The 16,510-nt window shown below is 28.9% G+C and overlaps 1 protein-coding gene across 11 annotated transcripts in view; it reads left to right on the plus strand.

Moving 5' to 3' along the window:
• Window positions 1-16,510, plus strand: part of LOC105839152 — a 58,998-nt gene that overhangs the window by 30,256 nt on the left and 12,232 nt on the right. For 10 of the 11 annotated variants that reach the window (XM_036284798.1, XM_012685247.3, XM_036284797.1 and 7 more), the window contains 6 exons: window positions 637-700; window positions 3,006-3,265; window positions 4,001-4,064; window positions 5,179-5,274; window positions 9,280-9,380; window positions 9,507-9,638. In XM_036284798.1, the coding sequence (XP_036140691.1) occupies window positions 637-700; window positions 3,006-3,265; window positions 4,001-4,064; window positions 5,179-5,274; window positions 9,280-9,380; window positions 9,507-9,638 (717 nt within the window). The remainder of the gene's footprint in view (window positions 1-636; window positions 701-3,005; window positions 3,266-4,000; window positions 4,065-5,178; window positions 5,275-9,279; window positions 9,381-9,506; window positions 9,639-16,510) is intronic. The other variant, XM_036284804.1, reaches the window with a different exon arrangement.

A 16,510-nucleotide genomic window follows, 5' to 3' on the forward strand; every position in this document is an offset into this window, starting at 1 on the left:
ATCTTTTAATTAAATAAAATATTAATTAGTATCTTTCTTGACTTACATTATGTATAAATAATATGTATATATATTAACATTTTTATATCATCTTCTCTTTTAGCAAACTAAAAAAACAATTATATTTTATATTTTTCAAAGCGGATCTTAATACTAGGCTTCTTTGTGTTTTATATACATACATTTTCTAGTTTATTTGAACTGCTTGTCATTACTTTGGCTAAGGTAATATTTTTTGCATTTTTTAAAATACATTTTTTTAGTATTTGGGGGTCTAGGACTCTCTCAGTTAAATTGATAATGCATTTATTATTTTGAAATTATTATCTATTACTATAATCCATGTAGTTTTCTTCTAAGTGGCTGCGTTGAAAGTCTGAAAATAACGGCGCGTAGTTTTAATGAAAATGTAAATCACACAAGAAATACTAAGATCCTCTTTTTGACCGTTTATTTATTCGCCTATCTCTATTTGAGCTGTGTTGTTTGGTTCAAATAATATATATGGCTTCATTATTGTTTTATATTTTTATTTGAAAATCGTTCTATTAATTAAATATTGACAATTGGCAATGATAACAATTATTAAGCCAATACAGATATAATATAACAGAAAATTTATTTAAATCATTATAGAGACGAACTGGCGAAATAACGGTGAACAGCGAGGAACACAATGCAGTATTTGTGCGTATCTCTGGTGAGTAATTTCATATTTTTATTGATAAAAATTAAAGTAAGAGAAGGCAGTTTTAAATCATCTTCATTTTAACATGTATTTTCAAGATCTTGTTTTATTTTGACTCTGAACAAAATTATAAGTAAAAAAGTATTATAAGGGAATTTTTACGGAAATTTTATCTTAATTTGTTTCGAAAATTCCTAAGACGGTCATTCAAGTCGGAGCTGTCATGTCATAATATTGGTTAATTATTATCTGTACTGGAATTAATACTTCATTATCCGTGAACATTTCATGTTAAAACATATACAGAGTTATTCAAAACAACCTTTTGTCTTTAAAATGTCGTAGTTCTGACTTAATTTTGAGACAATTTTTTCTTTTTGAAAATTTTACGAATTATTTTTGAATTATTAAAAAAAATAATTGTAGTATTATATACGAGTCAGATACAGAAGATTGGCCAAGGTGGTGCAGTTCACTTTTAGATGAGCAGTTAGACGGAGCGCTTGTTATGATCAATCAATAGCTACACATACCATAATAATACGCATATACACATTGTTTTTGAGAAAGAAAATTTGTCTTAAAACAATAGTTAGGAATACAGTAGTTTAAAATAGTTCTATCAAACAATAGTTCCGAAATAAACTCCAATTTTCTAATTTTACAGTCGATTTTTATAAGAATACTCAATTGTAATTGGTCAATTTTTTACGGTTTAAAGCTTAAATCTTCATTTTATAGACAAGGCCTTACGGTCAGCCGAGTGCTCAACTTTCAATGCAAATTTTTCTCTGGAACTAAGGCCCGTTCACGCTAACCACTTTATAGTTTTTTAGTACTTCACACCCTCTTTTAAACGCGCTATTATTGAAAATTTTATTTCGCAGTCGAAAACCTCTCCTTGTCAGTCGGCGATCAGTAGTCCCCGGGCTCCATTCACACAATCGTATAATTGCTTCTTCGGTATTCTCTTCACGTCTTCTCAGATACATCATGTATAATGCGAACTCCTGTCGGCTTTTTACCTCGTTCATAATTTCGCAGCTAATAAAGTACTTAACAAAACAAATTAGAATCACAAAAGACACAACAGAACACGCAAAAATATAAAAAGAAGTATGCCGTTGAAGTAGAGAGATCGCTCTCCGCTGATACAAGGGCGCAACCCCTTTCAGTCAGGCTTTGTGATGGACAAAGTCACATCACATATTATATTACAAATAAATTTATTGTAATAATTATATTGTAATAAATATATTATAATAATTAGCTACAATGTTTGTATGTTATAAAAAGATTTACTTATAACAATTGGTTACAAAGTTGATTTTTGCAATATTTTTTTTGTCATAAGTGTTTTTTCGTATTCTCGTTTATTTTTAATTGTTATTTATTTATTAACTTTATTGGTCTAATCCTAGGTTTTAATAACATCCGATTTATAAAACAAATAAAATAATCTTAGGTTAAGAAAAGGTAAAGGAAAGGCACCGAATTTGGAACAGTTTTCTAAATTGGAACTTTCTTATTTCTCAGAAACTAAACATCGCATCATATAAATATCAATAAAAAAATGATTTGCTTAGTTAATTAAAGAAATAAAAATATTTTATATCTTATATTTCATATCCTTTTCTATATAAAATCTGCTAAAAACGAATTTGTCAAAAGCAAGAGTCTCTTAGTCAAGCCTAACGGAATAACACATTGAGTCTATAGTAACTACATAATTCAGGTAAGATGTATAAATCAATAAAATGTAACATTAATATTTCAATTGTATATGACTTCCAAATTAGGCGTCCATGTCGTCAAATCCCCTTTTTGACATGTGTCACGAAAATATTAATTATTAAAAAAATATGAAACAGTATTATAAAAATTACTATATCATTTGGTAGAAGATATTTTCTAATTTGTATTTATGTTTTCAACATTGTTCTTCTAACTATTATTTAAGAAATATTGTCTAAAAATGAATGATATTCTAAATTCGGTGCCTTTCTCTCTTAATAGTTAATAATTTTTATACAAATATTTTAATGTTTAATTTTTAATATATTACATATTTCTGTATTCTTATTTCTAAATTTTTAGCTTACATTTACTTTTTACTTATCTTTGCATTTTATATATTCATTATTTAAAAAGAAATAAATATTATAATAATTATTTTTAGGTTAATGGAATATTATTAAATTATTTTATTTTATTAGTAAATAAAATGATAAGTTTTTATTAAAAAATTATTTTTTCCGTACTTTAAAATTTAAAAATAGTTTATTACAACATTCTCAAAACGCTCACCATTTCATAGACAGCAGCTTACAACGTAATTCTGGTACATCAGTCACATTACCAGAAGTCCATGATGGATCATCTGTCACGGAAACAACATTCAGACGTTTCTCGGATGTAGAACAAATTCTGTTGGAAAATCTGGACACCAATCGATGTAGACTTAGACATACTGGTCGATTTCTGACAATGCATAAGAGACGACGTAAAAAGCTTACTACGAGATCCTTAAATCAAGAACCAGGTATCTTGGATGACATTTTCCACGGACTAGTACAGGTAATTTATAAATAAGAAATAAAAATTTAAAATTACTTTTTTCCATTAACATTAGCAATATTTCCTGTCATACTTCTTATCATATTTAAATTTGAAGTTTTAGATATGATAAATATCTATTTCACGCGTAATACACTGAGAGAAAACTTTTTAAATAATATATTTTAATAAAATATAATTTAATAAAATATTTTAGATAAAATATATTAGAACGGGTCAATAAACGAACTCAGAAATCCATAGAATAGTTTATAGTAGAAACGTGCAAAGGACAATTCTCTTTGGCCTGACAGTTCAAGAGTTATAGTGATTATAATTTCAAAACTTTATGATTTTATTTTCTTAAAAACAACGCATTCAATGAAGAAATTGACAAGAGTATTTTTTTCAAGAAATTTTTTGTAGAATACAATATTTTCCATTTGGAAATTCTGACATTTTTGATATTTTACTTGTCATATTAGATCCGCCATTTTGCGATAAGATACATGGTCAAAATATTTCCTATTTTTTCTATTGAGACTGAAGCTCAAAAATGAACAAAAAATTGCGGTTTTTTTGTGACGTATTTAAATGAAAAATTTACACTTTGCATCGTGCACATCTTCACTTGTATAGCACGTAGAGAAAAAAATGAAAGCAGAAATAAACGCGGGTGGTCTTGCGCTGCGCGTTTACTTCGTGCTGTTCTATTTTATCTTTGTAATATATTTATTATAAATACATATGTTACAGTGTATGTTGCAAAGAGCTGGAAACTGGCGCTTTAATGCTTTCACGTTGGAAACAATCACAGGTGGTGAGTATAATATATGTAGTTAAAATAACAATGTGTAAATTTTTTTAATTTTAAGAGAAAAATTTAGATTGCGGATTTATATTTCTTACTTATTATTTTAATATTGCAAATATGTTTACAACTTTTATTATTTTGAAATGTATTTTAGAAATTGATATTTTTTATAAGTAATATTTTAAATCAATTTTGATTTCTGTGCTTTTTCTGTCAGAATCTTTTTTAAAGAAGTAAGATGCTTTATATGAAAAATACGATGGATATAATCTGAACAAAATACCTCTTAAAAAAAGAGAGATAATGATGCCAAGTGTTTCTCGAAGAAAACATATTTTACTAAATCTGAGTACATATGTGTATTTTTATTTCTCTTTAGGTTTTGGTATTTCAACCCAAATAATAGTCATTAATTTTTTTAAATAACATTACAAAATTTTTATATCTAACTTAACTCTCTATGGACCAAATATTTTTCTTGACTATAAAAAAGTTTATATAACGTAAAATCAACAAATATCAACCTATAAATATAAATTAACAATGAAGTTTAGCAGTTTAGCGGTTTAGTAATTTCAATTTTATTATAACGAATACTAGAAAAAACATATCGGTATATTAGTATGTGACTTGAAAGTTACACGAGCCTATAGAGGGTTAAAGGAGATAGTTACGAAATGCCAAATAAAATGAGCCATAATTTCAGAAAAGGGAATTAAATATTATACTAATGCACTATTATAGAATTTTATGCTATATTAATTTGGAAAGAAACAACACAAGGCTACACAATTTTTTAAATTATATTAAAAGCAGACTAGATTCCTAGTATGTTTTGATTTCTTGATGCCGAATTTACTGACGATTTTGTTTCATGTCAAGGTTTCTAAATAAAGAGAAAAACGCAGAATTTTTAAATATAAAAAACATAATAAGATTATTTGCTAATTTACAAGACATCCTGAAAAAATAAGTTTCAGAATCATAACAAATAGTGTTTATAATACCCCTCAAATACAAGGATGTTTTTAAGGTGTTTCTATGCTGAAAGCATTATAAAATAATTGTTACTTTATTTGTGTTTAAATTATCGCTATACATAATTATATTTAATTTCCAGGACGTTCGTTGCCAGTATTATGTGTCCATCTTTTTCACTGGTATGGACTTTTTCAACAATTTACTTTGGATGTTGTAACAGTATGGAAACTATTTGGTAAGCATATATTTTTAAGTATTAAAAATTTTGCGATTCTGTCATTTTTCCTGTAACTTTTATATTAGTTAAGCAGTGTTTGTAGGAGTACTATACAAAATATCGTAAATATTGTTATAATATTACATGTTATATTTTACAATTTTTTATCATATTTTTGCATTTTATTAACAGTTTTAAAACTTTACCAAACATTTGGTTTTTTTAGTTGTTCGCAGGAACAAAATATAGTATGATATTTCATATTTTGAAAAGTTAAATATTGCAAATATGAATCAAGTGTAAAATAAATATATCTGTTTATGATTAAATATAAATTATTTTATTTAATATAAACATTAAAATATTCAAAACAGAATTGTATCTGAATTTTGTATTTGAATTACTTAAATATATTATTGTACATAAAAGCATATAAATTTAGATAATTTTTTTTGTATTCCGTGCAATCTATAATACAACATGCATAATTATACCTACTGTTCAATCCTAAAGATTTCATTATTTGAAAGGAATAGGTTTTACGAAGGAAAATATTTATTGTAGAAAGATACAACATAAATTTTTCTCGATGCTCCAAAGTACATATCGCGAATCAAATGCATTTGTGCAATACCCTAAATATAAAGCAGAGTCATATATGGACACTATAATATTGTTTTGGCAGCAGTTTTTAATTTTACTTTGATTGAAAAAAAAATTTTTTTTAACGCCTGGCTATCTGGCCCTATTATGTTACACAGTGAAGTTTTAAGGGTTCAAGTACTACACACGCACAAAATTTGATCAAAATCAGAGGATGGACTTCGTATAGTCTCCTTGTTAATCAAAGCTTGATTAAAGTTTCTAATTCTCCGTCCAAAGATGTTGCGAGTGAGAGCTCTGTATATTAGCGAGCTAATGACTGAATTCTTTTACGAAGAGTGATGATAAGACTTGATATATGTATATGAAGATACCGGTTCGTGTGTGTCACTTCTCTTTTCCAACGGCAATAGTAAAAAAATTGAAAGGGGATATATGTATAAGGACCATAACAACTCGAGGGAAATCAATATTAGAGTTTCTAGCCCTGATGGTGTAAACTACAATGTTTGCGAAACGTTGGCATAACGCTGGTTTTGTACAGAGCATTCATCCGAAAGACTTTTATAATAATAAAATTAATAACTCTGAAAGTCTTAAAATTAGTACGCTTTTTTAAGCGTACTAGTTTTCAACTAGTTTTAATTTCAACTTTATTTTTCTCTCAGAAATGAGATGGGATGGATCAGACGGATGATTTTTATGATTAGATTCAGATTAAGTGTACGAAACATTGTAGAAAATCGTTCATATTTCTGAAATAATTGATCCTTATAAACCTATATTATTTAAGTAGGTCTTATAAACAGAAAGATAAAGATAAGATTGCCTATTGTGGTCTACAACGGATCTTAGTGCTAAATATAAATTTTCTATTAATTTAATATTTCTAACTTATATAAACTGCGCGCCAACAATTTTATCGATCTTGAAATACAGTTACTAGCTAGATATCGATGATATCTAGCTAGTAACTCAGAACTCAAGAAGCTAGTAACTCAGTAGCTCAGAAAAATTTTTTCAAAATCCTCCCTTAACCGAAAAAACTATAAATAATTTATCGAGAAAAATAATATTTTAGCCAGGATCTCTCATCATTCCTCATCATCTCCTCAATTTGATCATCGACGTATATTATTCTTCGCAATAACCAGTATATCTTAAAAAACGTTTTTCAGGTGCCATATATATGTGTGTGTGTGTGTGTGTGTGTGTGTGTGTGTGTGTGTGTGTGTGTGTGTGTGTGTGTGTGTGTGTGTGTGTGTGTGTGTGTGTGTGTGTGTGTGTGTGTGTGTGTGTGTGTAAAAGTAAGTTAATTCTTCGATCGATAAATGTTTAAAACATAAAGATAAAAATAAGATCTTGTGTTTATCAATATAGTGCAATGTTTCCAAAAATCAAGAAGGTGCCGCTTTAGAAAGCCAATGCTTGTACATACATTTCTCTAGAATTTTTTTTACAATTTTTTATTTTTTTTATTTATAATTATATATGTCTTTATCCATCTAAGCTCTATGAATCCTTTATCCAATAATCCATGTAATGTTGGTTATACGTTCATCGAGGATCAATAAATCTTCTATTAATGAACATTTTATTAGACATCTATGAAGACGTCTAATAAAGATCCAATAAATGGAACGAAAAAAAGTATATTTTTAATGGACATCCATTATCTTTTATCTGTACAATAAAACAAAAGGAAAAACCGTCTGGAATCTGCGCTCTTATTTGTGCATAAGATAAAACTTAAGAGAAGTATCTTCTCTAGTATCTTTAATCGCAAAAAATGTTAAGCAAACATTTCGGCTATATTTTGAGCCACCTTTAGTGCAAAGAATTGACAATGTAATAATGTATATTTATAGTGATCGAAAGCTAAGTTCAACCGACATAGCCGGTCCCATAGGCGGATGAAGGAACTAATTATATGAAAATAATAGTAAATTAGCAATCTACAAACAACTGATTATATCAATAAAACTCACCTAAGAATCACAGACCATCTTCGATGCAAATTCAGTACATTATGGAAAAATAAATAGTGTAGTATAACAAAATATTCAATTAATAAAAAGAATTAAATTGAAAAAGTTAATATCTATAATAATATTATGGGACTATACGCTTTCGTACAAGACAGATCTAAGCAGTGTGATGTCTAAAATGCGAGTGAGGTGTATTTGTTAGTTTAAACATGTTGTTGTCGCAAGTCAAGTTAGTAAGAAGGCACAATCATTGTTTATGAGTTTTATTTTTAATAAAAGGTAAAATGTATTGATTTAAAAAATCAGTGTCCGTTTGCAGGTTGAGACCGTTATCTTGTTTTTTAATGTATAACTTTAATGTATAAAATTATATGTTTAGATTTCTTTCGGTATTCAAAATTTTGACTTCCTCTCAATCAAATTCATGGCTATGATGCATTCTATGGTCCGCAATCACAGAATGAGTAATAATATTCTGTGTAATATTTTTTTCACGTTCTTTGATTCTCATTTTTAATCGTTTACACGTCTAGCCTACGTATGAAGCATCCCAGTCCTTACAATTGAAATTATATATCACATTCTTTTTAGATAGTGTCGATATCGGATCTTTTTGCACTTTGATGTATTTTATCTATATGTGTAATTTATTTGTTTTATTATTATTTATCTTTTTATTAAAAGCGTAATACTTATATTTACAATACAATTTTAACTAGAAATTAAATTATGACTAATTAAAAATGTATCATATTAGAAATATTTAATATTTAAATCTACTCAAAATTAACTGAAAATTTTGATAATTAATAAAATTTAAATACTAATCTGTGTCAGAAATTATGTATATTTAAATCTATCATACATTCATAATAGATGTTTACAATTGAGTAGAAAATGTCTAGAGGTAGAATGGATTTCTAATAAATGTCTATCTGACTTCCACTGTGAAGATAGATGTTGTATAGAATTATGAAAGTTTAACCTAACCTACCGGGTATCAATTTCTATATGGATATTTAAAACGATGAAAGAAAAGAAAATATACATATAAAATTATGTACATAATATATATTGTATATAAAAACAAATGTAATTGCCTATTACAGATACATTAATCGAATTATAAAATTAGAATTATAAATGTTTTTTCTTATAACTTATTTATCTTATAAAAAAATTAATGGAATATAATAACAAAATATTTTAAATTACTATTAATTAACGGTTACAAAATATTTTATAACTACATTTAATAATTTTTGAAAAAACGTTACAAAATCTTACATAAATCACCTAATTATGTTTTTTGATAAAAGGATGGAAAAAATAAAACAAAATGAAATAAAAGAATTAGCAACAAATTAAAAATTCTGAAAAGTTAATCCGAAAATTATGATCAAAATTAATTTATGCAATTATTTTATTAAAGCTTTTATCGAGGAGGGTTATCACAGTACAAATCCTTACCACAACAGTATACATGCCACGGATGTTACTCAGGCAATGCATTGTTTTCTTCAAGAAAAAAAGGTAACTATATTCTATTATTTTGCAGCTTTATAGGTATATGTAGAATTTTTCATTACTTATTATTAGATAGCATGTAACAATCTCATTTATTCAGTAAGATAGAATGACCGAGTTATAAATTTGCAGATTAAAGTACATCTAACCAATTTAGAAATTATGGCTTCCTTGATAGCGGCTGTAACGCATGACTTAGATCATCCAGGTGTCAATCAGCCGTTTTTGGTTGCAACAAGTAACCATTTAGCTGCGCTTTATCAGGTAGGAACATCTCTGTTAAACTATTCATTAAATAAAAATTTGATAATGACAATTAAATAATTTTTATTATATTATATCATATCATTTGATTATTAATTTTATATTTAATTATATTATAATGTAAAAATCATACGAACTTACTACCCCAATCTACAGGAATAGTTTTAAAATATTTTTTAAATTAATTTTTTATATTAATTTTACATTGTACATATTGAAGTTAAAACTAATATTTACTTAATGTTTATTAAACATTTATTTTATATTAAATATTTATTTAAAAAAACATTTAAAGAAAATATTTATATAATTCTTTTAAACGTTTTTTAAAATATTTAGTTTTTATTAATTTTACATTATTTAATTCAGATTACAAGTAATATTTTAAAACAATCTGTCCTCATTTCCGTGGGCGTATGCACGGATTTGTTTCTCAGTCGATGCCAGGGGAAGACAGATTTTGGAAACGTTTAAATTGACAATTAATAAATACATTATTAGGGATGTATGTGGTATTACAAGAAGCTTAGCTGCAGTGCGTATTAATTGCGTATAATTACATTGGTTGCAATCTTTGATTATACAAGTACAGACTGGTGACAGTTTGTAATCAATATCAACAGCGCTATAAAATATCAAACAAGAAAACGATGAACTAATGTATAGCGTAGCTCTTGATGATATGTTAGTTTTAACAGTTTTTGTCGAGAAAAAAATTATCGATTTTTTGCTCACACTGGAAAAATATGGAAAATTGAATTGAAATTGATATAGATTACAATGTAGGTGACATGACTTACATGTCATTATTGTTTATACAAAGAAAAAGCTTTGCCTTTTTGCGATATTCGAGATTTGACACATTAACAATTGCTGCAGAAAAAATATTTAATTTGTTTAGATTATACAAGATAAATTAAAAATTAAAAACATTATGCAAAACATGATATCAACTTTAAGACACATTAATATGTCAAAAATATTTGAGAATTTCCATTCTTGTGTAAAAGATATGGATTTGATGAAAAATTATAAGTATTTAATGGTTAAGCTTCTATTAAATATATTTTTTAATGTTAAATTGAATTATTTTGGTTAACAAAGTACGTAAATGAATATAAAACATTTGTGAGACACACTTAATAAAAACAGGTATTTTTTCCGGCCAATAACATAAGATGTATATGAATGTTATGTGTAAAATTTTATTTTAGTATTCAAATTTTATTTGATATTTATTTGAAACAAAATTTTATTATATTTTATTATATAAAATTTTATTTTCAAAATACGTGCACAAATGTTTTAATTTAATATTTAACTTTAAGACATTCTATAATTGATATAATCTCATGATCAAAATCTGGTTTTTTGGTATTTGATGGCGCTGAAAATTGTCAACAGTGTTGAATACGAACCTCCCACTTGCTATAATGGAGAAAGTAGTGCTGCTAGCAGTCCATATTTATATAGTTCAAAATCGCGACACGATGCAAGTCAATGTCGAGCGATTGCGCCGAGCGAGATTGTCAAACGCGGCGCGCAACGCGTGATCATAACGGTGTACTATGCGAAGAATAACACGGCAAGCGCGGTGCACGAACTAAGGAAACCAAGTCTAAAGTTCTAGTTTAGACAAGGTGTCAAGTCAAACATGTGGGGAGAATTGCTTGTTGCCATTTTATTTGCTTGTGGCACACACAGACATATATCACGTAACAGGAACGCCATGTTCGCTCTGTGTGTGTGTGTGTGTGTTATGTGTGTGTGTGTGTGTGTGTGTGTTGCAAGCGAGTAACGCGACTACGTCCGTGGCATCAAATTGAACGCCTCTATCTTTAATGTCACATGTACATAAGTATGAATTCTATGCGATACAAGGAAGAAATTAATATGCATAATGCAGGAAACAAGCGCGTAGTCTTAAGATTGTAGTGGTGTATATTTGGGATCCTTGGGGGCTTGCTGTACAAAAAATCTGAAGGAAGGTATTTCCACACCTAGAACGATAGCAGCTCCGTGGAAGTATAGTAATAAGTAAGGGAATGCGTCTCGGTACGACTAGCCGGTAATGTCCGGCCAGCGAAATCCTTGTTTTGATAGCTTGGCTTGAATGCGATGAATGGGGTGGGTATGAGATAACGTACCAGTATGGCTGATTAATGTTTGGCTGAGATGGGATAAAATCTTTACCTCATTATTGCCGTCGCAGGCAATAGGTCTCAGTACAGGCAGCCGGTAAAATCCGACCGAGGACGATATTCTCAGATCTCTTTTGTCAATACTCGTCGGGAGCACGCTTTGAGCGTAGCGTTGAATTCAAAGCATTAGCTCGCCGGGAAAAATCTGTTTCAATCTCCGGAATTTCTTTGTATATCCTGATCGAATGGCGGCCAGGCTCGATTTCGTACACGTGGAGAAAACAACTCGGAAAGGGATAAGTTGATCGGGAAATTGCCAGAAAAATCTGGTATGTATTCTGTGCTTTTGTGTCATTGGAATGTTCAGACGAGATTAATGTGGATATAATCTCAAATATGTCCTTGATGATGGCTTTTGGGGGTTTTATTCCTTCTCTTCTCGACATGGCTTCTTAATTCCGGCCTCAATTGCGATCTCTCGTCTGTGATTTAGGCTGCGTTTCGTTATTTACTGACAGTATTGACATCGTGACGTCAAAGTAATGCTGCGATATCGTTCTGAAATTATTTAGAATACTTTCATGACATTATACCGTTATAATAACAGAACGGGTTTTGCATTACTGTACGAAAAGATATAAATGTAATCTGTAAATGCCAAAATATAATAATGAGTGTAAAAGCTGTAAAGCTGTAACAAAAGTATTAAAGCAGTTGAATAGTAATTCTTCAGAAAATGAAGAAAATGAATTATTATTAATGGCTATGATAAATGAAAAAAACATTTACGTGCACGTAATCAAAATTATGTTGAATATGTAGTACCATTATATACAAATGAAGAATTTTAAATGCATTTTTGGTAAGTGAAAAAATAATATGGAAATAATATAATATTTTTAATGTATTTTAATTATATGATAAATACGTAGATAATAACGATAATAAATATTGTTAATAAATCATATTTATGCTGTTTTAATTAATTTAAAATTTTTATATTATTTATAACAATAGAATTCAGACTCAATTAAAATTATAGAGACATTATGAACGATATAAAAGAATGTTATTACATTATTTATAAAGATGTTATTGTATACTTTGTTATTTAAATAGTTAAAATATTAAATATACCATTTATATTGTCATTTAAGGGCTTGAAATTTTGTTGAGCATTTAACTCTTGTTAGATTGTAGTCCTTGCATTATTTTTTCTATTTTTTTTTCAACACTGTTTTGCTGTTTTCATTTTGAATTTATTTTTATGTTTATTATATGTTTTTAGTAACATTGTTTTATATTTTTTCCATACATATTTATCTATATTGTAAATAAGAATAAATATAAATAGACAATTTTCTAATGTAGCATTTCTTACGAAAAAAAACTATAAGAAATTAATTAAACTACTTATTATATAATATAAACTCATTACATATATATATATATATTTATTATTCTATATGTATTTGAATTTATAATATATCTTCATTATTTATAATTTGTGAAGTAGTAGATTGTTCTTTGGCTATTTTTGCTTGTTGAAATAGCAGTGCAGCAAAATTTAAATCTGCAAATAAAAAAACAATTTACGTTTTTATAAATATTACTTTATTGTCTAATTATAGCTATATCTTTGTGTGCTTTTGCTGCATCTTCTTTGGTCACTAATATATAGTATGTTTTATTCGTTTCGGGATCTATAAAACAAATTTTCTTTGGATGCCGCCATGTTTTTATTGCAATTGCCTCACCTTGCGAGCCACAGTAACAAAAGTAGAAAGTCAAAATTTCTAACGTCATATAGATGCGAAAGTATACTAGAAGCTTACTGCAATATATTTCGGAACGGCATTTGTAGTGCTACTAGTATTGCCAGTGAATAACGGAACGCAGCTTTAGATATGCGGAGGTGTATCTGATGGTTTCATGCATCGCAGTGTTATACGCAAATTGTAACGCAAGTATATTCTTACCCCATTGGCGTTGATCGCAATCAATATATTATCATTGTTTTTGTGCAATTGATTTATTCTACCGGGTTACAGTGGATACATGCGCCAGTGTTAAGCGATAAGTGATACCTAGTTCGGGGTGCATTTTTCTTAACAATTGATAGTGCAGTTGAGTTCCATTATTGGTCAGAATTTTATTTGGTCATCGGAAAATGACGCTTCGGCGATCGCCTGAGTGATTTCTTCGGCACTAGTTTATTAAAGCAGTCTAATTTTGACCTATTTAGTGAACCGATCCTTAATTAATCATATGGCTCTTTGGTGAATCGGTATTTCACATTAAAACTGTCTTGTTGAAGTTTTCCATCTAACACACGAGACATCTGGTAGGTAATTCGATTCGTTGCGGCCATTTAAGTAATTGATATAATTACCGTAAAGAATATTTTTAGGCGGATAATCTTCCATCTACCTTATACGACCGCAAGGCATTTCAACTCGATGGCGCTGTAATTTTTTCTGCACCGTTCAGTGTTCGACTCATGCGATTAACTCTTTCTTCTTTCGGAAAGACTTGTGTGAGGACAGCGGACCAATTCGATGGTACTTGCGTTGTCTGCAGCACGAGAGAAAGAAATCAGAGCATGCACGCTAACACTGATGTGAAAATTGATTTTTGTTTAAGATGCCTCCTCTTCAGCTTCATTCCATTTCATGTTTTTTCTTGTTAAACTGGCCAACATTTTGTTTACCTTCTCTGTGATGATAGTATGCCAGGATTACTAGGTTTGCATCGCTGCTTAATTGGTGTCTATTTTCAGGAAAATTACATGTTCTCACTTTGTAATTGGCTCTTGTACACTTTAGTTCCGTGTGGAAGAATTTTTGCAATCTTTTGGTTACGCCGGTGGGTGCGGTTTTAGATGGTGTCGTGAATACACACGTGGCCGAATGCCGGTCTGAGCGACACGGCGTGATAACTGATGACTTGTCGATGTCCAGCTGAGACGGGATAGCCTTTATTCTAATACTGTTATCGCAGGATAGGTCTTAGAACGATTTGGTATAGGCATCTGATAATATCCAATTGACTTTATTCTTAAATCTCTTCTGCCAGTATCTCATTGGGAGCAAATTGCGAGCGTAGCATTGGATTCGGAGCGTTAGTTCACCGCGGAAAATCTATCCCAATCCCCGGAGTTCCTTTTTATACTCTGGTCGAGTGGTGACCAGACTCGATTTCACGTGGAGGAAAATTCGGAGAAAGATTATTTGATCGAGAAATTGCCAGAAAAATCTGGTATTTATTTTGTATTTTTAAACGTGTTCGGCGGCTTTGCGTGTTAGCGCGTTTTAACGTGCGATAAAGACACATGCGCGAGGTATTAATTTGTACATACATACATACGCGGACAGGAATGACTGGCCGTATAAAGTTAGCTACATTCAATTTCTAAATAGAATACGTTACATGTACTATAGAAGTTCCGGAATGCAGCTAACTTTAGATGACCAGGTATTTCTGTCCGCAAAACATACCTTCGGTAGCCCTTACTGATCAAATTAGTAATATTTTAAATACATTTAATGATTATTATAATTATTTACAATTTACTGTTAAACAAAAGAAAAACTACTCCCTTAATAACTTTTTAAATTTGACATTAACACGAAAAAATAAATTGATCACTAATTAATAAAGACTTTTTCAGGAAGGTATTTTTCTTATTTTTCTAATCACCCAATAAGCTATAAAATCGGACACGATATAGATTGATAGCGCACTTCTCCTATCACATCCAAGATACAACAGAAAGAATTTAGAGTGATGTGTCAACGTATTGTTAGATAAGGGATACCATTAGAATTAATATTTAACAAAATAAATCTTAGAATAAAAATTATTCAATAAGAAATTAACATATACTTACGATGCACAAGATAAAAATATAGAAACACGACATAATGAAAGAGAACTTATGGTACGTTATACCATATATAATAAACATTTCGGAAACTGTAGTATTTGATCAGAAAAGAATTTATTATTGGGGGGTTATAGATGCTTAAACAAATTAAATAGATTGACTAATAATGTAATTTACAAAATAATATGTAAGGATTGTGATGCTTTAGACGTTGAGCAGACTAAGTAAATGAAATTAAAAAACATAAAAATAACATCAGAGTAAATGTATTTAAGCAGTTGGTTATCTTTGAATATATGTTAAATTATGGACATTTATTTGATTGAGACAATGTTAAAATTTTAGACATAGAATCTAATTATTATACTATAAAAGACTAATCTCAGAAATGATCCACAAAAAATAATGAAACGGACTCAATTTAAATTAAGATATCAAACTATTTGATGCTTCATATTTTGATATTTTAGAGAAATTATCTTATGATACATAAATCCTAATATATAATCGAATGCTTGTTAGCATCTATAAATGCTATTAAATTGGTCGTCAATTTAATTTGTGGTATCGTAATACGTATTCCGGCATGGAAGGATTGTGTTGTAAGACCGACAAACATGCGACGCACAGTTCGCGTGGATTGAAAATTAAAACATCCGTTTAGATAATAAATTATTACATAAACAGACATCTAGTGTCAACTCGTATTGGCATTATTTTTGATATAGTAAATAATTCTTGAAAAATTAAATGTTTTTAATACTACTTAATAATATATACATATATTATAAGTGGACGTTATTTAAGAAACATTCAGACAGTGGAACATGAAATTAAGTTTCACG

The sequence above is a fragment of the Monomorium pharaonis genome, chromosome 3 (assembly GCF_013373865.1).
Source record: "Monomorium pharaonis isolate MP-MQ-018 chromosome 3, ASM1337386v2, whole genome shotgun sequence".
Lineage (NCBI taxonomy): Eukaryota > Metazoa > Arthropoda > Insecta > Hymenoptera > Formicidae > Monomorium > Monomorium pharaonis.